A 21,435-nucleotide genomic window follows, 5' to 3' on the forward strand; every position below is an offset into this window, starting at 1 on the left:
AAACAACCATATAATTTCACATAACATTAATTTTGTCATCAAAATTTTAGTTTCCTTCTTTTTATCAATTTATTTTTAAATAAATCTATTTTTTCATTTTTAAAATTCCACCACCTAGTTCTTGTGCACCTATTAATTTCATTCATCCTCTTCTATCTTTTTATGTAAACATTCATAACCATGAGTCTATGCTGCATGGCCAAGCTCTCTACTTGGATAACCATATGGTTTATATGAGATGGTCAATCTACCTTCTTAACTAGAAAGAAATCTAATTAGCTTTTATGTGTTCCATTGTTGAAAATTATTAAATATTTGTCTCTCTTTTTAAAGTAGATGTTTAATATTGTTAGGTCATAAACCATAGCAAAATCAAGAGTAGTATCACCCATGCCATTTATTTCCCCAAATTCATATTCTTGATATACAATTTTGTGTCCTCTACTATCTTTTTCTAGATGACCATCCGCTCTTCATTTGGTGTTCCTGAAACTAGTCCATCTACGTCCTCCCAAAAATGTCTTTTAATTCTATCATCTAATCTTACCAATGGTGCACAAAAACTAATTATATTAATTATATCTTTCTCTAATACAAGTTTAATTAATAAGAGCCTATAACCTTACTCTCTCAATACCTCTTCTATTCTTCCATAAAGTGTTACATTGCCGTGCTCGACTTTTTTTAACTTATCTTTTTGATATGAAAAGAATCAAAATAGGATTTTAGCTTTGGGCATAGTGATGTAATCCTTCACAACTTAACCAATAAAACTAACATTAGGATCCTAAGTCTTTTTCTATGTCGCTCTTCAAAAATTATATTATCTTCAAGATGCAATTCATGCATCTATTTATTTATTTTTTATGTAAAATCATTAAGAAGATCAAAAGATTCCAATTAACAAGCTTTATATTTTAGTTTCAACTTCATTATGGTAATTCTTCAATAATTATCTTAAAAATACCCAAATTACCCATGCTTATAAATTGGAAAGTCTAAATAAGCAAGGGCCAAGTAATCTGACTACCTAGAATGAGAAGCAATACTGAAGTCATTTGGTTGGGTCTTCTTAGAAGGGTTAAATTACTAAAATGTCCCTACTTGTACAAGATTCCTAACCTTATCTAGAGTCAATTTGGGTATTTTTTAAGATAATTTTTTACTCCTTACATGATATTTTTGTTTTTTTTTTCTTTTTGAATGTTAACTTGGGATTTTGGTAGTAGTGTTTCAAAAATCGTTGGGACAACTTGGAATGAGTAGGGCACTCGTGAAGTCACATACAAAATTAGGACTCGAAGAGTTTCTAACAAAATCAATGGACTCGGTCCAAGTTATATTGTTTACTTTCCTTGTCTTTTTTTTTTTTTTTTGGCTAAAACCCTTGATCTGTCACTTCTTTTGATTTTCTCAAACAAAATTCATAAAATATGTATAATAAAACATCAATTCAAAGCCCTTCAATAGGTATGCAATACAATTTCTCCAATCAAAAATTGTGTTTGAAGAGATATATCGTTAAGCAATATTTGAAAAATTAGAGGTCGGGTCTTTGGGTTTAAGAGTTTTTAATTGCCAAAGCGTTGCATGATTTAAAGCATAATTTTTGTAGACTAAAAAAGTTTATCGTCTTTTATTTTTCAGAATAAACCCTTGAGTTTTCAAAGGAAATCATGTATTTCTTTTTCTTTTGCTAGATTTCATTAATGATGTTGCAAATAGTGTTATCTTTGATCTACAACAAGTACTATCTAAAACAATTTATGTAGATTGCAAATTTTGTAGTTTTTCCTTTTGAAAACAACTCTCAACTTTATGATAATTTCTTGATGAAATTTTCAGCTAAATAATAAACAGTGATCCGATTTTTTGACATACCAATTTAAAATTATTTTTAAAAATTTTTGTTTTACAAAAAGAAATTCAAAAAGTTTTTATTACCTTGTTATGGTGGATCTGGTAAACCATTTCGAACTGACCAGTTCACCAAGCTTGCTCGAAACAAACAAGAGTTCGGTTCAGTCGCTCGAGCCAGGTTTTAAGACGCTACTTAGTTTGCCTAGAGATGATTTGGTAAGCACCTAGAGTTTCAATGGGCTCCATATTTGGGGTGAAGTTTACCATTTATGTTAAGAAATCTAGGTGAGAGTCTTGCATAATGTGCCTCAAAACATTTTGGAAACCATTGAGCTGTTGGACATACATCCATAAGATCATGTCATATTAATTACCAGTACATAAATTATCTAAAAGGTAGTTTAAAAGCTTTTGGGAACCAAACAGTAATGGAAGCTAAATAAAATAAAAAAATTCTTGTAATATGATAATTGGAAGAATTTGACCCAACCAATGAAGAGAGGTAGAGTGTGTGTCAGTATTTTTATATAGAATAAATACTTTGTTTAATTTTAAAAATGAAGCAGTAAGAAAAGAGCTCGAGCTTAATTGGTTAGCCTTGACGATTTGCAACGCTACGTCGTAGACTCAAATCCTAAATCCTACCTAGGGGTCCTCTCCCCACTGACTCACCCAAAAAAATGAAGCAGTAGGGTATAAATATTATGGACTAGAAAAGTGAACAAATACAACTGGGGACAAATTCACTTAAAGACTGGATGTAGCCAATAGCTTTTGCATACATCAATGGGCATGCAAGAGCTCGAGGAACATCTATGTTATTTGCATCAATATGGTATACAAGATCGATCGAAAACCCTCAATTTCGATGAAGCATTTAGAGATATATACAAGATCGATCGAAAACCCTCAATTTCGATGAAGCATTTGGAGATATATTCAGATAAAAGAACAAGAAAGTACCCCCAAAACCCATGGGAGTTCATTACCTTTCTTATAAATGGAAAGGCAAGTATACAGATTGTTGTTCTTGATATATTCAAATGCTTGTAGGGTCTAATATAAAGGTATTGTCCCTCCAAATGAAGTCTCTGAGACCATGCAATTACAGATAGCATGTATGTAAAGCACTCTGCTCTAAAAGTCATTTGTGTTCTCCAAAAACTCTTTTTGAGCTCCATCATTTATAATCTGATTATACATGGCATTTGAAGAGACAATGATGACAAACACCCACCACCAATTTGGTTGAACTCTTTTCTCTCACAAAAATGTGAGTGGATGTATTTAAAATGACCTTAGCCTTTTCGACACCTGAAACAAGGGGAATATCCCGAAGAAAATCTCAAATTACTAACTACCTGCCTCAAACAGGAGATCGATCTGATAGCATATGAGCACCATCTATATTTCTTTAAATCTCTCCTAAGCTATGAAATATTATGCTCTGATACTAAATTTAAGTACCCAAGGACTAGCTTGCCCAGTACAACCTTATACACATTGATTTTTAATCAGTAAAGGTCAAATATAGTATTGAGATAATGCTTTAGCGTAGCTGAGAAACAAGAAGGTCTTTCCTTTTTTGTGATTTTGTAAGCCACCACTACCTGAATTTACAGCCCCCGATCAGACCACACCCTTATTTTTTGCAACATTGTTAAGGTATTAAATGTAAAATGTTGTTGATATGGAATGAAATCTAGCTCATGAGGAGTGTTGAGTGTCCACTGAAGTGAGCATGGGACGACAAGGGATTGGCAACCCACCATGAAAAAGTGGAATTATAAAGTTGCTAATCTTTTCTCTATTCACTATTTCAATGCTTTATACTCTATTGATCGCCATTGTTTTGTTTAAACTAGGCGGTGTTAACTGGATTGATTTGAATTTGAAACAAAAAATGCCAACAAAGTGAATCTAAAGAGTCCCTTTCCTCAACCGATAAGTTATCCAACGCGTTAACATTGCTTCCTTCTTTATCTTTTCAGGCCTACTGCCAAACCAGTCATGATAGTCTGATACCATGGGAACAAAAATTAGGCCTACTGCCAAACCAGTCATGATAGTCTAATAGCATGAGAACAAAAAGAAAATGAAATTTGAGACAAACTGAGCTAACTTGATTTAACCGATCATCGATTGAGAAATCGAAATAACATTTCATAAAATAAATGATAAACATGGCATGGAATATGGATTTACCAAGATCACCATTTAAGTGAAATAAGAAGAAAAAAAAATGATAAAAGAATGTCCCACAACCTTTCAAGAACCTAGTTGCTCAACACACTTTAGACAAAGTCTCACCCTTCACATATGATTATTATTTAGTAAATTTCAACATGAGACTATTTATTTTTGTTACAAGATGTTACAATTGCTTCAAACTCCTAGCCAATAAATGTTAAATTTGATGATTTAAACTTTAAAGTATCATAAAGTTTCATGTTTTTTTTTTTTTGAAATTTTGAGTCAATTACATGATACTATTAATAGATAACTCATTGTGACCTTGTTCAATTAAAAGTAAATAGTTCCTTTATTTACTTTATCTTAATAGTAATAACAATAATAATAATAAAGTAATATTATGATTTAGGCTTTTGACAGGTACTTTATTAGTCCAGCAACTAACATGAATAGAAACCTCGAACGATGCCCAACAAGTTCGAAGAGTCACATCTCATTAAAAAATACTATCGATGTCACCTCCTCTGATGCTTTCACCCGTACTTACACTAATCTCAAAACCTCAAAACCAATCAAATAAATGAAAAACAATCATCATCGTCATTGTTAGTAAAAATTGTAATAGAGAGAGAGAGATCAGCTGAAGCTCCACAGATTGATATCCCCTTCCTCAAAGCAATCATCAACAACACCAGTCACGGTTTGTGGTGGAGGAGGAGCAACCATAGCGTAGGCACTGAGCACCTGGTCCATGTATTAGGTGACTGGAGCTCGAATCCATCGAACCATGGCTTGAGCACACGCGAGCTAGCTTCTTGGCTCACCTCCTGGCTCTCGCAAGGGGACGAGCAGCAGTCTGATGAGCCCACTGCTGCACTCCGTGTCTCAGTTGGCCCCGGCCCTGGCTCGGCGGCTGCTGCAGCGACGGCTCGCTGGACCGACCGTGGTGACATGAGGGGGGACGGGCGTGATGGGGCACACGCTGTGTATTGCGGGGCGGGGAAGTCGAGGGCGGCAGATGAGCCTTTTAGGCATAAGAGGGCAGCATCATAGGCTCAGGCTGCAGCTTCAGGCGTGGAGTATGATCCGAGCCATATGCGCGTCTTCTGGTTGGGAGCTCAGATCTCCGAGACCCAAGAACCCCAGCTCCTCATTCTTACTCCTTTGTATTTGCTTTTTCCTGATTGATTCTTCACCATGATCGAATTAGATGCAAAGGAGAAAGCTGCACTGTGCAATGAGGAGAGAGAGAGAGAAGGGTATTGTTGTGAGGGGGGATAATATGTGATCACAATGTAGAATTGAGGAGAGAGAGTAATATGAGAGGAGAGAGGATGATAAGGGGATGTAGGGGGTGATATGTGATATGAGAGAGTGTTTGGGGATTTAGAGAGAGGTATGCATGTGGGGGTGGGGGTTTATTTATATAAAAGTAAGGGGTGGAACATAGGATACCTCCTGAGGCAGCTTCCTGGTGTGGGGAGGAAGATTGCAGGGTGAGTGAGAGAGGGATAGCTGGTCTCCCAGACACAAACGCGTCTTGGTAGTAGCCTTCCTTTTACTTCCTGTTTTTTATTTTTTTTATTTTTTTATTTTTTTTATGGATTTTCCATTTTTTCCTAGAAATTTTTTTGGAAAATTTGTTTCATGCGGACTGGATCGCATTTCTATGTATACGGTCCATAAAGTTTAAAGCATCCATGTTAAAGATGGATGCAACTATGTGTTCCGTCTAAAAACAATGGAAACTAATGATCGTTTTCTTACAAGAATTAATATTTTAATTTTAAAAATTTATTTACTTTTTTATATTCATGATCTCTTAATATTTTTAATTTTAAAAATTTATTTATTTTTTTATATTCATAATCTCTATGTTAGAGATTACTTGTCTTTAAAATTTAACCTGCATTTCTATATATACAGGCTTCTTAACCGCATAGAAACCGGGTCATTTCTTTTGTGTTACGAAATTGTATTTAATGAGGGGGCTGCAATTTCCAGTCTTCCCCCTCCCTGGACCCCACATGATCTCTCTCCCCTTCTCTCTCAATTTGGTGGGGTAGATACCCTCCCGGGCCTTTTTTCGCTTGGTGATTAAGAAAATAACATAAAATCACAATTACCACATTTTTTGCTGTTTGAAAATGGAGAGAAAAACATGAAATATGGCGCCCCATATGTTTCTTCTTTTCCACATGTTTTTCTTTATTTTTGGGGGAAATTGTAGGACATCCCTATGGTTGCGCTATCGATTTCACAAGAAAATAGGGAAACATGATGAAACCACCTTGTTTTTTTTTTTTATTTCTCTAACCTCATGATCGCTCTACTCTCCTCTTGATTGAGAGTTTCGGGAGTTGCCTGAACCCATTGAATTATCGGTCTCACCCTCATTGCACTAAGTTGTGAGTAACTCGGAGGATAAAACAATTTTTAAAATTTATAAAAATATAGAAATTGTGTGTAAATATTTTATGTGATTGAATGCTTTTGGAAATACCGAGTGTTTTTTTATTTTTTTTCCCATAATCTCTATTTTTATATATTTTTTTAGATTTTTTAAAATCTCTCTATTTATATTTTTAGATTTTTTAAGTTTCTTTTTATAAATCAGTTTTTTCTGGATTTATTTTTTTGTATATTTGGATTTTTTAAACTTATTTTTTGTTTTATTTTACTTTTACTACTTTCATTTTATTTTTCATATATTTATGATTTTTTAAAAGATTTTCTAAGGCTTTCTACTTCTCTTTCCCCAAAGGTTGATTCTCTTCTTTCGTGTGAATGGGCAAATGATTGTTTGTGCTACACCCCAGATGTGGAAAGACCAATCTCCAATGTACCGTACCTTTTTGCTAGGTACCTCAAAAGGGTGGTGCTTCTTGTGATGCTGCCAACGATGTCCGAAATGCAATGACGGGTAAATTCAGAGGATAGGATTACAGGACTCAGTGAGTCAACTCAGATTTGCTTGAGTTATTCAGCCGATCGGTACTTTGGCCAAGTTGAGTTGTGATAATGTGTTTTTCTTGTTTTATGTGTATGTATTTCATTAAAGGACGTCTTGAACGCAAGAGTGAAGTGCCTGTGGGCTTAGAGGTGCGTTTTAAAGAGAGATAAGAATGGACATTGTTTAAAGCCCCATTGGAGCAGGGGCAATCGGGTTACCTTTCACTATATTTGTTTAAGCGGTACCTAAAACTTATTTTTAATATTATATTTAAGCAATATTTCGAATATTAAATAGATTGATTTGGCATTTAATAATTTCAAGATAATTTAAATCAATGTGCCAAGACTCACTTTGGCCAAGGGACTTGCATCTTGATAGATGCAAGTTACTTGGATTTGGTTGAGTTATGCAATGGGCAAAAAGAAAAAAACCTAAATAAATTAGGAATTTTTTTTTTTTTGTAAAAATAATTCCTTTTTTTGTAAAAGTAAAATGAAACCAAAATGAACTTTAAAGAGTTAAAATGATCTTTAAGATTAGATAAAAAATGAATTCTAAAAAAAATCTTATTTATTGGAGATATTTTTAAAATATCAGGAATAGAAATAAACATAGAGTTATGGCAAAAAAAGCTTACCAATTTTTTACAAAAACATCTAAATCATATACAAAAAAACTTTAGATAGCCATATCACATTTTTATAATTTTTTATGTCCTCGAGTTGTACACATAACTCGGGGAAACTCGCTTGGCGAGTTACAACACACTGATTTAAGTATTTAATTATAGGAAAGTATAGAATGAGACTGTTTACCTTTGGTACAAGGTGGTCACAATAATCTTGATCATTGTATGTAAAATTGGGTGGCTGCAATTATTGTATTGACCAAATTTAAATTTCAAAAGAAAAATTTTTGAACTTTGTGACACATCCAAGCGATAAAATTTTACACCAAGGGGTGGTAAAAAATTGTGACCACCTTGTATCAAAAGTAAATGGTCTCATTGTATACAACCCTTTTAATTATTATATATGTGTATATTTTACCAATTTAGTGTGCAAATCCAAATATTGTATTCAATATTTAAAAGAGGGATTTGTGCAACTTGCAAGAGAGGGACAGAGAAAAAGAGGGAGGTTTTGAAAGTCAATATTATATAGAATATAGCTCTCTTGACATTTTTTATCTATGTACTTGTGTAATTTTTAAGAAGATTCAGGTTTCCATTTAAAACTTTAAAGGACAATGAGATGGGAGGGGTTTTCGTGGGAAGAGAGAAGAATATGAATGGAAAAGACGGACGAGGTTCAAATGCTGAAGCATTAATTATTAATATATTTAAATAATGTTGCTAAGCTTGAAAACTTTGACCGAAAAATAAAAACCGTTGGGAGGAAAGAGACTTATCGTTTTCACATTTCCCCTCTCGTTGGTGTTTGACTGTGGGAGGTGAAGCCGCGCACCAGCTGTTTTTATCACACAAGAAGTCCCAGTCGTAGTTGCAGTCTTGACAATAACAGTAACAACAATAATAATAATAAAATAATTATTTCATACTTGTTGAACCGTGTATATATATATATATATAGTTCAAAAGTATAAAGCATCCCTTTTGAAAATGGATGCAAATAGGTGATCTACCTAAAAACAATTGTAATTAATGGTCCAAATATTTTTTTAATATAATTTTTTATTTTTTTGACAAACATTATGAGCTATTATTAATAAAAACTGAAGCAACATGGTATTACATAGTATGAATTAAGGTAGACAAAACAAGTAAAGATAGAAGGGAAACACCAAACATAGCAAGCCCATCTACTGCATCATTAGCTTCATGGTAAGTATGGTAGAAAGATATAATTATTATTTCTAGTTTTCAATTTTTTTTATTTTTTATTTTTTATTACTTTTCTTCGTGATCTTCATATTAAATATTGCATATATTTTAAAAATTAAGACCAAATTATATTTAAAAACTATATTTCTTGCCAAGCCTGCATTTCTACAATATACAGGCTCGCTGCTTACCAACCACATCCATCATAATAATAAAATAATAATATAAAATATCATAGAGAATATTATAGCTTAAAGCTCACCCTTCAAAAATTCATTAAGAGGTAAACATATTTTAATCAAATTAAGGATGTATTTATTTTTAGATTTTATTCCACTTAAGTGATTCAAAATAAAAAATAAAAAAATTGCCCTTAATTAAGATTCAACAATAAGGGGCCAATTTAGATGCCCACGCTAGTAAATTTTTACCACGGTTCTCCAAGATGAGGGGTACAATGGTAATTTGCTAAGACCAGGTCACCAGTAAAGCACGTGCCATGCATGTGACGGCAGATGGGCCGCGGGACCCGCCTGTAGGGCCTTGTTCAACTCAAAAGAATGGTTTAGATTCTGACCTGTTGCAACCATTGGATGGCTAAAAGGGCGCATGCGTGCCTATATCTTAACCGTCCATTCTGTTCATGAAATCATGCCTTGCCCTTGCCAATTCAAGGGCAAAAACTCGAAGGGGCAATAGAAAGTATTACAAGACAAATATCTATAAAATATAGATTTTAAGAAAATTAAATTAAATTATACGTATTTCAAAAAAAATCACAGGAAGGAAAAAATATGAAAGTTATCAAATGATCTTAAAAAAATATTAAAATATCTAAAAACTTATATTTTAATAAAAGTGGTGTTTATAAAATTTTTAATTTTTTTATAAGATTGTATACAATGAGACCATCACTTTTGATACAAAGAAGTCACAATTACTTATAACCATCCGATGTGAAATCTGATTGCTTGAGTGTTTCACAAATTTCAAATAAATTTCTTTTGAACTTTGAGAGCCAACGAAATAAATAGAGCTACCTAATTTCAAATCAAATGGTCATGATTAATTATGATCACTTTACATTAAAAGATAAATAGTCCCATTATATACTTTCCTTTCTTTCTTTTTTTTATTACATTTCTAAAAGAGGGACAAATTACACTGGAGCTCACTCCTACTAGACCTCACCCTTAAAAGGCTTATAGTGGAAATTTTGAGGTATATTTCTAAAACTATTAGGACTCTATGTCACATATGATATAATTTTTCATTTCAAATTTGAAACCCGATATATAAACCTTTTCACCATGGAAATATATAAGATGAGAATGTTTATTAAGGAGGTCAAAATCATTATTGACTATCAAATTTGAAATCGAATGGTTGAGGATATATCTCTATTTGGACAAAAAGTTCAGAATGAAATTTCTCAAATGGTGTGATACACTTTCATTTATTGGATTTCACATCCAATGGCTAAACATAATTATAACATTCCTGTACCAAAAATAAATGATCTCATAGTATACAATACCTTTCACCAATTAGCCTGGACACTTGATTTATATTTCTTCCCATTCATTAGTTTCTATAACCACCACCAAGGTTTAGAAAGCGTCGATTATATGAATATAGGGAAATGTTTCTATGCAACCATGACAACATATAAGTTATATGCGACCCCACTTCTTAGCTGTTTGATCTGAATCGAACGACTACGATTGTTCTTACCATAATGTCAAGTCAAACACTGTTTTATTTTTCATTTTTTTCCTAGAAAATATTTTTGATGAAATTTTGAGCTTCATATCAGAAAATTAGGGCGAGCCTATAAAAAATAAAAATAAAATATTTTATGTAAAAATAGATTACCAAAATCCCTTTACAATTTGTAGGGGTATTCTAGTAATTTTTTATTACTAGAAATATTTTTTTAATATTTTTATCATGTACTCCTTGTTAGATCTATACATGCTCCAAATTTCGTTTCAAAATTATTTCTGCAATAAAAAATAAAAATAAAATATTTTATGTAAAAATAGATCACCAAAATGCCCTTACAATTTGTAGGGGTATTCTAGTAATTTTTTATGATTGGAAATATTTTTTTTAATATTGTTATCATGTACTCCTTGTTAGATCTATACATGCTCCAAATTTTGTTTCAAAATTATTTTTACAATAAAAAATAAAAATAAAACACTATGAGCCATTTGATCAAGATCTGACGGTTAAATGCTAGCTTATGACATTGTGACTCAAGCCATCTTAGCCATCTACTCAGATCTGATGGCTGAGATCAGGGGTCACATATATCATAGATGTGGGTGGGGTCACACAAAAAGCCGTTATGTGAATATAACATTCATTACTTCACCATGTTAGAATGGATAGAGGCCCAATCAATGTTATCAAATTTCTTTTCGTTTTGGCCAAAGAGGCCAAAGCCTTCATATTTTAAGCATAAATCGAAGCGAAGAGAAGTGTGGTGTTGCCGCTTCAGTCTGCTTCGGTTTGCTTTGGGTCTGCTTCAGTAGAAGCTTCGGGCTGATTCGATTAAAGAAATACCTATATAAAAGTATTTATTCTTTATTTTTAATTTTTTCCATTATTTTTATACATTATATATATATATATATATATCTAATTTTTTTATACTAATTTTTTTTAAAAAAGTCTAAAGTCTTCTCCTAAATCAGCCAAGCACCAAATTGTTTCATTTTTCTCATTCAAAATGTAGAATTACATATGCGTCTCAAATTGATCATTTCGACAGTAGGATATACGGATATGAAAAAGAAAAAAAAAGTTGCGTCACATAAATAGTGCATCTTGCAAAACATTATCTAAATCATCTATTTTCAAGATTTTCATATATTTATAGATCTACTTGATTTTAACTAGTTTTGGCATTTAAATTTTTATAATTAGATATAAAAATAGATTTTCAAATAATCTTTCTGCATCAAAATTACTTGTTATGATAAAATTTGGGGGTGCGCCTTAATTGGATTGTTTACGGGTGCAACCTTATAGAAACCACAGCCATTACTTAATGATTGTAAGTTGTTATAAAGGAACAAAATATTTTTCTAAAAAAATAAAAACAATATGTTTCTTTTATCTTTTTTCTATTTACTTTTCCTTTGTTTCATTATTTATCATTTTTTTATTTATTTCTATTATTCCAGTTGGTAGAATTTCGGAACATCTGCAAAGAACTCTATATATATTGATGTATAAAAAAATAGACAATATCAATATAAATATAGAGCTGGTAACAGTTATAGATTGATACCGCCTAATCTTGTCATAATCAAGAGATACATATTCATACAAAAACACCTAATCATATCCAGATGTACATATTTATACCATACATATCCATATGATAACACCATTAATGTTAAAAAACACGGCCTACGTAAAGTCAGAGTAGTCTCTAAACTCTGTCGAGTAAGTTATAATACTAAAATGTAGAGAGTTTAGCCAGCTCCTACCCAAACTTGCACCTAAGTCATGCCATTTCGAGGAGACTCACTCGAGTCCTAGAATACCGGTTCTATTGTAAATTTTGAACCATGTGCCATCGCTATTTTTGAATTTTGAACTCCAAAAATCATTAAAATCAAGTAGATCTATAAACATACAAAAATCTTGAAAATGGACGATCTAGATAATGTGTTGCAAGATGTATTATTTCTTGCATTTAAAATCTTTTTTTTTTTCATATTTTTATATCTCGACACCGAGATGATCAATTAGAAAATTTTTCAACATTAAAACAACATTTTCTAATAGATTTTTGAGGTGCATATGTAATTCTACATTTTAAGGTTGCAACCTTATATAGACTTTTTCCATTTTTGAATGATGAGTGTTCAGACTTTTTCCATTTTTGAATAATGAGTGTTTTGTGTTGGAGGATTTGGTGTCATTTCTTAAAGGCCAAGCAATGCAGATGGCATTGAAAGTAACGGCCCCTCCAGTGTCAGGCAACGCTGCTTCTTGCTACAGTTTATTTAACGCGTAGGCGCTACTGTAAATGTAAGGTTGCACCTCAGAGCCATGTAGGAAAATACAGTTCGTGCTTAAATCGATCATCTAGAGCACCACAAATTTGTATAAGGCGCGCCCCCTTATACTATACAAGTACGACACCACGTCTAAATTTTACCGGAGATGTAGTTCTGGATTGGAAACTATACAATGGCTTGAAAAATCATGTTGAAGCTTAATTACAAAATTTAAAATTTCATAAAACGATATAGATCAAGTGGATCTACAAGTACTTGAAAACCTTGAAAATAGACTGTTTAGATAACTTATTACAAGATGTACTATTTTAGAATTTAAAAACCTTGTTTTTAATTATATTCATATATGTCAAGGTCAAGATGATCATGGAAGATTTTCTAACTTCAAAATGCTCTTTCCTATTGCATTTTTTAGGTGCACTTTATTTCTATAGTATAAAGTTGTTAACTTTTATAAATTTTCTCTTTCAGGAAAATAAATAAATTTCAAGCTCTAAAATTAAGCTGGACTATCCATTTTCAAATGTTTAACATGTCTATATCATTTTTTGATCTTCAAATTTTATTATTAGAGATAAAAATAAATTTTCAGGTTGTTGTAATTGTTTTATGGCACCATATTTATTTTCTAGCACCAGGTTTCTGAAGAGATATTGAAGTGAGGTTTTAGTTTTGAACATAAAACCCTAGCCGCACTCTACTCTTTAATATAATGCTTTATTTGGTTTAGCATGGTAAGTTACAAAATCTTGGAAGAAAGTTTGTGACTTACATGGTATCATGCGTTAGGATCAATTCTAGAGCATTTTCTTGTAGCGAATGTATTTATTCAGGGCTGGGGTTTGTATAGATGCGAGGTTTGTATAAGGTGCCCACCTTATACTGTTCAAGTAAACTGCACCTTTAAGTGAGTTGGAAACCTTATAATGGATTGAAAATCCATATTCAAGCTTAATTATGAAATTTAAAATTCTAAAATGATACAGATCAACCAAATATTAAACACTTGAAAATCTTCAAAATGGACAGTCCAAATAACTTGGTACATACCAAATACTTTTAGAGCTTGAAATTCTTTTTACTTTATATCCATACTTCTCAAGGTCGTGATGATCAGCTGAAAGGTTTTCCAACTTTAAAACACTCTTTGCTAGATTTTTGAGGTGCACCTTTCTTCTATAATATAAGGTCGTAGCCTTTGTGTAAGCTTTTTCCTTTGTGTAGAGTCAATGTCATCTCCAAACTCTCTTAGAAAATGTAGTTTTGGTGTCCATGCCTTGAGAATCTATCTTCTCTCCTTATTATGAAATTTAGAGCTCTAAAGATGGTGTATATGAACACTAGAACATACTCGAAAATACATGATTGGAATATTGTGTTACAAAATGCAATTTTTGAGGAGTTTAAATTATTTTGCTTTCATTTTCATGCTTTTCTTGTTGATATGATCAAGTAGAGGATTTTCAAAGAAAAATAATCTTTTATGATAGAATTTTGACATGCACCTTCCTTTTATATTATGATTTATCCAATTAATTTTATTCTGCACTCAGTATACAACAGCTAGGAAACACAATGTGTGCACTCCATAATTCCCTTTACCAACCACTCCTGCTCTTCCCATTTTGACTAGATCTCTTGTGTACTATAAAAGTACGAGCATGTATACTATGCTCCCTTGGGAGCACAGTTTACTTATATGCCCTCGATGACTTATTCCGGAGGATTTTGTCAATTTGAAAATTTGATAACCACCTTAGAATCACTAAATGGTTATTCTCAAAAAGGAAAAAAAGAAAAAAAAAAGATTAAGTTATCTAACACTGGGATCTCACCCTCTAAAATTTAGACGGAATCTATTTTTTTTTTTCAAGTGCTTAGAGGGTGCAATTGGGAATTTATTTTATTTTATTTTATTTATTGAGGTTAACTTATGTGTTAAAGAGGTTATATCTCTAAAATCTGGGGTCTCTTAACTATAAATTTACCTAAGGGAGTAAATGGATAGTATACTCCCAAGTGAGTAGAATATCTTTTAGATAAAGAAAATTGTTTTATGTGACAGGGACCGCGTTTCTGCATTTACTGTATAAAGATGGATTCAAATTGGTGATCTATCTAAAAAAAATTGAAACTAATCGTCTAAATGTTTTCTTAATAGAATCCTTATTTTTAATTTTCAAAATTTATTTATTTTTTCATGAACTCCATGTTAGAAATTACACGTCCTTAAAAATTAGGTAAAAAAATCCATCTCAAAAATAGATTTTTAAAAAGCATCTCATTTCTACATAAACTCACAGTAAACGTGTCCTTTATATAAAAGTAGTTAATTGCCTATGCACGAGTCAAGCCAAAGCCAAAAAAGGAGCTTAGCACCGAGCCCACTTGAGCCTAAGCACCCTCAAATGGCCTTGCTTGTTCGAGAGAGAGTTTGTTAAGGCAACCACCACCTTGTGGGCTCCTCCCATGTTGGTTCATGGAACCTCGCACAACGCCCATACTTCACAAGTCACATGCAGCACATTGCACACTTCCTTGAAACTTCCAAGCATTAATCAAACCCTTTATTTTTGTTTTCTCTCTCCACATGCCCTCCCCATTCTCCGTTATTTATTGTCTCTATACAATACCTCACCTCGGAAACCCTAATTTTGACACTTAGCCTTCGAATTCGATGAGCTTGTTTGACCAGCTCCATATTTGTTTCATGGAAAGCGACAACGTATTTGGGGGCGCAGTAAATGTAGTACTTGCTCATTTATTTTGGGTCCTTTTTTTTGTGATTAATGACCACATGCTTCCAAACTACACATTTTCTCTCATCTTTATTTTTAAATAAGATAGGTGAGGGTGCTTGCTGGCCTGAAAAAACCAAATTTGAGCCTAAAAACACAACACACAATTAAAAGCTTTCATTGAGATACTGGTTAGATAACTTGTATTGGCTCTTATGCGTACAATTTCTAGCAACAATACAGGTGAATGCGAGCCAATTCCCAATATTCAAAACAACTCAAATAATCACAAGACTCGATTATAAACTTTGCTGAGTCAGTTGTGCAAAATATCTCAATTCTTGATTCTTTCAATTTTAGCACACAATTGACAATTATATTGACATGTATGATACTTGATGTAATTGGCACTCACAAATGAATCACGATAAATTTTCAAAATGTTGTAAGGTTACCCCAAAGAGCACCAATGCAAATCGCAACACTTCAAAGCTGGTTATCAGTGGGCCCTCTGTATCCAATCGACACTTCACCGTATGTGTTCGACGGTGTCATCGTCTTTTTAGTACGTATCGACATAGTCTGTATAAGCGTATGGCTTTTTCCTAATACGGATTCTTTTTAAGGGATTAGGTGGTAGAGTGAATGTCAAACCTATTGGCATTGGAATTCAAATCTTGCCAATGGAACTCTTTTGCTAGTTTTTGAAATATAGACACTCATTTGGTAATCGACCTTTTTCCTAGGCCTTCAAAACCTAAAACCATAGTATATGACCTTGAAACTATAAAAACAACCTTCGTTCTGCCCAATAGGGACCATACTAGCTTGATACACCGTGGACCATGAAGAACATAGTCAACCCCAGACCATAATCCACCTGAACAGTCACTAGATAACCCATTTAGGTTAAATCCACCCAAAATTGCAAGAATTGAACTGAGAAAGAAAAAACAAATTGCAAAAATGCATGACCACATTCAGTACAGTGCATGTAATGTCAGAAAATCCCACATTTTTGGAATGTATGGAGAAAAGTATACCGAGTGAGATCCAAAGTAACTTAGAGATGTGGTGTGTGGCGCTGAGGGCAGAAATCCCACCGCCGCATCTCCTGTCATTGATAGAACACGCGGTCCATATTGACTTGAAATTATTTCCTCTAAAAATAGGACTTTTTTAGGTCCACTTAGGATGGTTTTTGGCCAATTCTTGACCGACTTCTTCCATGACCCTAGAAGCCTTGGAAATCCTAGCCCTAGCCTCGAAACCCTAGATTCAGGTATTCAAAATCCTAAACTTTTTCCCTGCAAATGTAAAACCGTTTCCCAAAATTTAGATTTTAAGAAAAAACCTTCAGTCAGTCCTAATCTATGCAATAAAACATAGACCCATAGCCATTCTTCAATCTATCTCAAAATATGGGCACATCTTTATGTAAGAAAGGGGTTAATCATCATTCACATGGTTTGAACTGGGATTATTTTGGTTGCCAGGCCGGTCGGCCTTGCTTCAAGTTAGTATTCTCAATTTTTGTCTTCATCTAGTTAGTTACTTTCATATTTGCTTAAACATTTTCAGGTGTACTTCGTGCATGTTTATTTCCTCGCATGTTTTGGTGCGATATATAGCTGGCATTGCGGCAAAATCCCTAGAAAGCTTGATCTCCCTCAGAGATTGAATCATCTGTGGATCAGAATTCGGCAGAACCCGATCATTGTTCAAGTAACTCGGTTCGAGTGAATCATAGGCGGATCAATTCTCAAATCTGTCACGAATTTCACCGTAAACAATTTAAAGAAGAAAGAGAAGAGCGAAAACCCTCTCCCTATGAAGTCAGTCAACATCTCCTCGCAGGCATCTAAGCTCCTGGTCTTGCTGGGCCCAAGAATCTCCCTAAGGCATCGAGGGTGAATAAGAAGACGGAGGGGTTGATCTAACTCAGACCTCAAACTGTCATGCTCAGATCTCAAGCAGTCCACTTGGCTCTCACCTCATTTCTCTCAGGCTCAGCATATCTGCATGCATGGCCCGATTTCTCCAATCGAATCTCCAGGTTGATGATGTCACCCTACACCAGCTCGTGCCTCTCTTAGATGATGGACCACATCCAGGCCATGGTTTGACAGATATATCTCAGTAGAGAGAGTTCTACAACAGTCCTCATGTACTAACCAAAGCACCCATAATCATTCTACTGGACCATTCTCCGACGTCTCTTAGCCCACTCAAATACCCAGCTCCCTATATCCGCCAAGCACCCCTCACAGTTTGCAGTCCAGATGAGAGGAGAGGAGTGAAGATGAAGAAGGGTGAGGCTAGTCATATTGCCGAGGCCCGAGGGACATGCTTAGGATGGTAAATCTCCACGATGTCCATGCAAGTTAGAGGCACCCTCCGAGGACTCAAGGTACAGTAGGGACAAAGCATCCCCTACTAAACATGAGGTAATTTGAAGAAAGAAGGAAAATTAGTGAATACTTCACATCCCTAAGAGGGAAAGAAACAGACAAAAGGCTATCAAGAAGAGGGTTTACTTCCTGCTTGGACAAGAAGTCCAAGAAAAGAGATTAGAAAGACCTCATCTCCCAAATACCGAAAGCCCGCCTATGAATGTGGGGAAATTGAGGCATAAGAGAATAAGGAGTCGGGAGTGGGATACCTATGCGCTCCCAAGCCTAAACCTAACAAACATAAAGAGAAAGCTCCTATGTGAGAACCAAACCTCAAGGGTCGGGGTTCATAGTAACATCAAAGACGAGGGAAGTGCAAAGTACCTGAAGAAAGACAGAAAAACAACTGAGAGTATGGACTCCTCCCAGAGTAGCCTTCTAAAGACTGAGGTAAATGCAGCCTTGAATGGCAGGTCCCCAGGCCACTCTCTCCAAGTAACCAAGCCTCGGGTCGTCCAGATCACCTTATACTCGATCCATCCTCTTGAAGTGTTAGCAAAGAGGAAAGAGCCAAATAGGTAGACTAAGAACGCCCTCAAAGAATGAGTCTCCTTCACACTCAGGGAATCCACAAAAATCATATGAGTCTATCTCCCTTTTGTAGATCGCTGGCTGGGCATCTATCAACTCCTACTCTCTCTCCCTTCGAGCCCAGTCTCTCTCTCTCTCTCTCAGCTCTGCTTTAGGGCCAAAAGGAGGGATCTCCCTCACTATCATCGGAAGCGCTACGCTCACCGGCATCATCTTCATCTACAAGTGCCTCCTCCTCATCCTCTTCATCTCTGTCGATCTCGGTGTTTGGGGGTGTTTTGAAGCAAAATAAAATCATCCAAGGGGCAGTTGTTGTGGTTGTGGAGCACATACATTACCAGACTACAGTCCCACATAAGGGAAACCTCGGATTTCTGCCTTCCAAAGGGCCTTTTTGCCACCCAAAATAAAAGAAATTAAATAAATATGCCAAACAATGGCCAGTTGTGTGCAACTTGTCAGGACAATCATCTGAATAAACACTAAGTACAATAACTGACATGATTATGCCACAATCATTGAAATTGGGCACAATCGAAGAAGAAAGTAGCTTCAGATCAAGCTCAAAATTGATGAATCTTTTAGAGGGAATGAGAAGAAGCCCCGTGCTAAAAAAACAACGAGAATTAGAGCTAGTTGAATGTTTAAGATGGCAATAGGACAGCCCAGAAGAGAGCATGGTCAAACTCTGGTCAAACCCACTCAGAACTCTAATCTAACCGTTTGATCTTTAATCCAAGGTACTACAATAATACCCTCCAAATATCAGACCAATTCGATGTTGGATGACCAAGATCTAATCCCACTACGTCGGAAGTAAAGAGTCGTTGCCCAAGTTGGCCCCCAATTTATAAAAGAGTCGTATGAAATCTGTAACCGAAAGGTTCAAAGCTTTTATGATGCAACGACACAAACAAAAGGCTTAAATCTAGAGTATCAGATCAATCAGATATTGGATGAATTAGATATGGCATTTTGGACCTTTTGTTCGGGGGTACAAAGTGGGTGTCACCCTTCAAATGGCCCGAATTTACAAAGAAGCCTCGTGAAGTTTGTCGCCTCATGTGCCAAAAATTTTATAGAAGAAAGCCACAATGCTCAGGAGCCTAAATCTCAAATTTGTTGTCGATTCGATATCAGGAAGTGCCATTTTTTATGCAACATTCGAAGGACCACTCGACTTTTACAAAAGTACACATTGTGTGCATAATCCAATATTGGAGGAATAACTTTCAATAATCACCGAGTTTTCTTCATCCAAATGAAAGTACCAACTGACTTCAAATTTGGATATGTTGCTCCTCTCGCTCATAGCTTTCTATTCTGTATCAAAGGGTTTCCCAACACACACCATGGTCGAATAGAAGGGAAAAAGTAGATGATCAAGAGTGAACTCGGGTAGCAGTCAGTATAACCCGAACTCATTCTCAATTCTCACAATCCGTAGAGAGTTTTGAGCTCAAATTTTGCAGGGACATTCCTCACTCGACCCATTTCATATCAATATAATTTTGAAGGTTTCCATGCCGATTCGAGAGTCGAATTGTAGAGAAAGTTGCTAGAAAAACCATGACTGCTGAAAATTAAAATAGAACCAAATGGTTTGATCATGACTCCACCAAATTTGGGAGTATTTTATCCAAATCACTCCCCAAATATAGCAAAGATAATTCTCCATGAAGTTCTGGCGGTTGATTGTTGAAAAAAGGATAACAGGTGAATTTTACAAGAAATCAAGTCAACCATAAGTGTTCTTAAAAAACTTGTTACTAAATCCATAAAATGATCATAACTCCCTTAATATTTGAATTTTATAATCCTCTCTCTCACAAAATAAACATGACAACACGCTACACAAAATTGGGGCAAAATTTGAGTGAAAACAGCCCAAAAACGCATGAAATTGAGGATGGCATGGGAGAGGCTGTTTCCAAGTTTAGGTTGATGATAATTTCCAAATTTTGACCGCCCAAATGGCCAATTTCCCCTCTGGTCCGAGTTAAATTTTCACCCACCTATAATGCCTAATTTGAATTCTCCACCCTAGTTTTATTTAAGTTCTATAAAAACCCATGACCCCCCATTTGTAAGGGGTTGGATGGGTTAGAGATAAACATTAAAAAATAGAGTAATCCTTTTTCTCTCCAACCCTCTGAGAAACAAATCAAGGTTTCAAAATTACCCCTAGCCAAATGCCCAAATTCCAAAACTGGTGAACAATTGGATCTTTCCTAGAAAAGCTCCAAGTAGGCTCACAGACATAAGTGCACTCAATAGGCTCATAGACTCAGAAATCCAATCAAACTGTCTTAACTACGGTTAAAAAATTGATCAAATGTTTGGCCGCTAAAAAGTTAGAACTTTGGTCTGAATTTCAAACTCAGCCACAAGTCACAGCCTGGATGGCAATGCGCATGTAAGGCTCATAGACACAGAAATGCAATCAAATTGCCTTATCTGTGGTTAAAGTAGGACCAAAAATTTGGCCAAGAAAAGGTTTAAGGCTTTGGTCCAAAACTCCCGAACAGCCGCGAGTTCGTGTGTTTGTTTGTTTGTATTTAAACACACAAATTGAAAGCATCTGGGAAACTCCAAATGCCTCTCTTCTGAGCCCTCGTATGACTGAGATGTCCGACTTATAAATACATAAGAGTAGTAGAATGTCTCAAGGCAATGGGGGATTAAACCCTTCGCTTACCCTATACATTGCCTTTAGATCTAAAACTTGCCAAAAGAAACAGCAAAATAACATTACTCATGTTTCAACACACCCTTATCCAAATATTCGATCATGAGAAAACCCAAAATGGGCATTTATACC

General features: G+C 34.7%; 1 protein-coding gene and 1 long non-coding RNA gene across 2 annotated transcripts; one reads left to right on the plus strand and one right to left on the minus strand.

Moving 5' to 3' along the window:
• Positions 1–4,689: 4,689 nt before the first annotated feature.
• Positions 4,690–5,294, minus strand: LOC148782493 (Integrase-type DNA-binding superfamily protein; the record flags this gene model as incomplete). Its single annotated transcript, XM_088864641.1, is given in 2 exon segments — positions 4,690–4,811; positions 4,814–5,294. Coding segments are annotated over 2 exon segments (603 nt in total), but the record flags the coding sequence as incomplete, so codon positions are not given.
• Positions 5,295–16,445: 11,151 nt separating this feature from the next.
• LOC148782494 (uncharacterized) lies at positions 16,446–19,907 on the plus strand. Its single transcript, XR_016053609.1, has 2 exons — positions 16,446–16,912; positions 17,212–19,907. It is a non-coding gene; the product is annotated as an uncharacterized LOC148782494 (long non-coding RNA).
• Positions 19,908–21,435: the final 1,528 nt, after the last annotated feature.

Source organism: Amborella trichopoda, chromosome 4 (genome assembly GCF_054954075.1).
Source record: "Amborella trichopoda isolate Santa Cruz 75 chromosome 4, AtrichopodaSantaCruz75HAP2 v2.0, whole genome shotgun sequence".
NCBI classification, from domain to species: domain Eukaryota; kingdom Viridiplantae; phylum Streptophyta; class Magnoliopsida; order Amborellales; family Amborellaceae; genus Amborella; species Amborella trichopoda.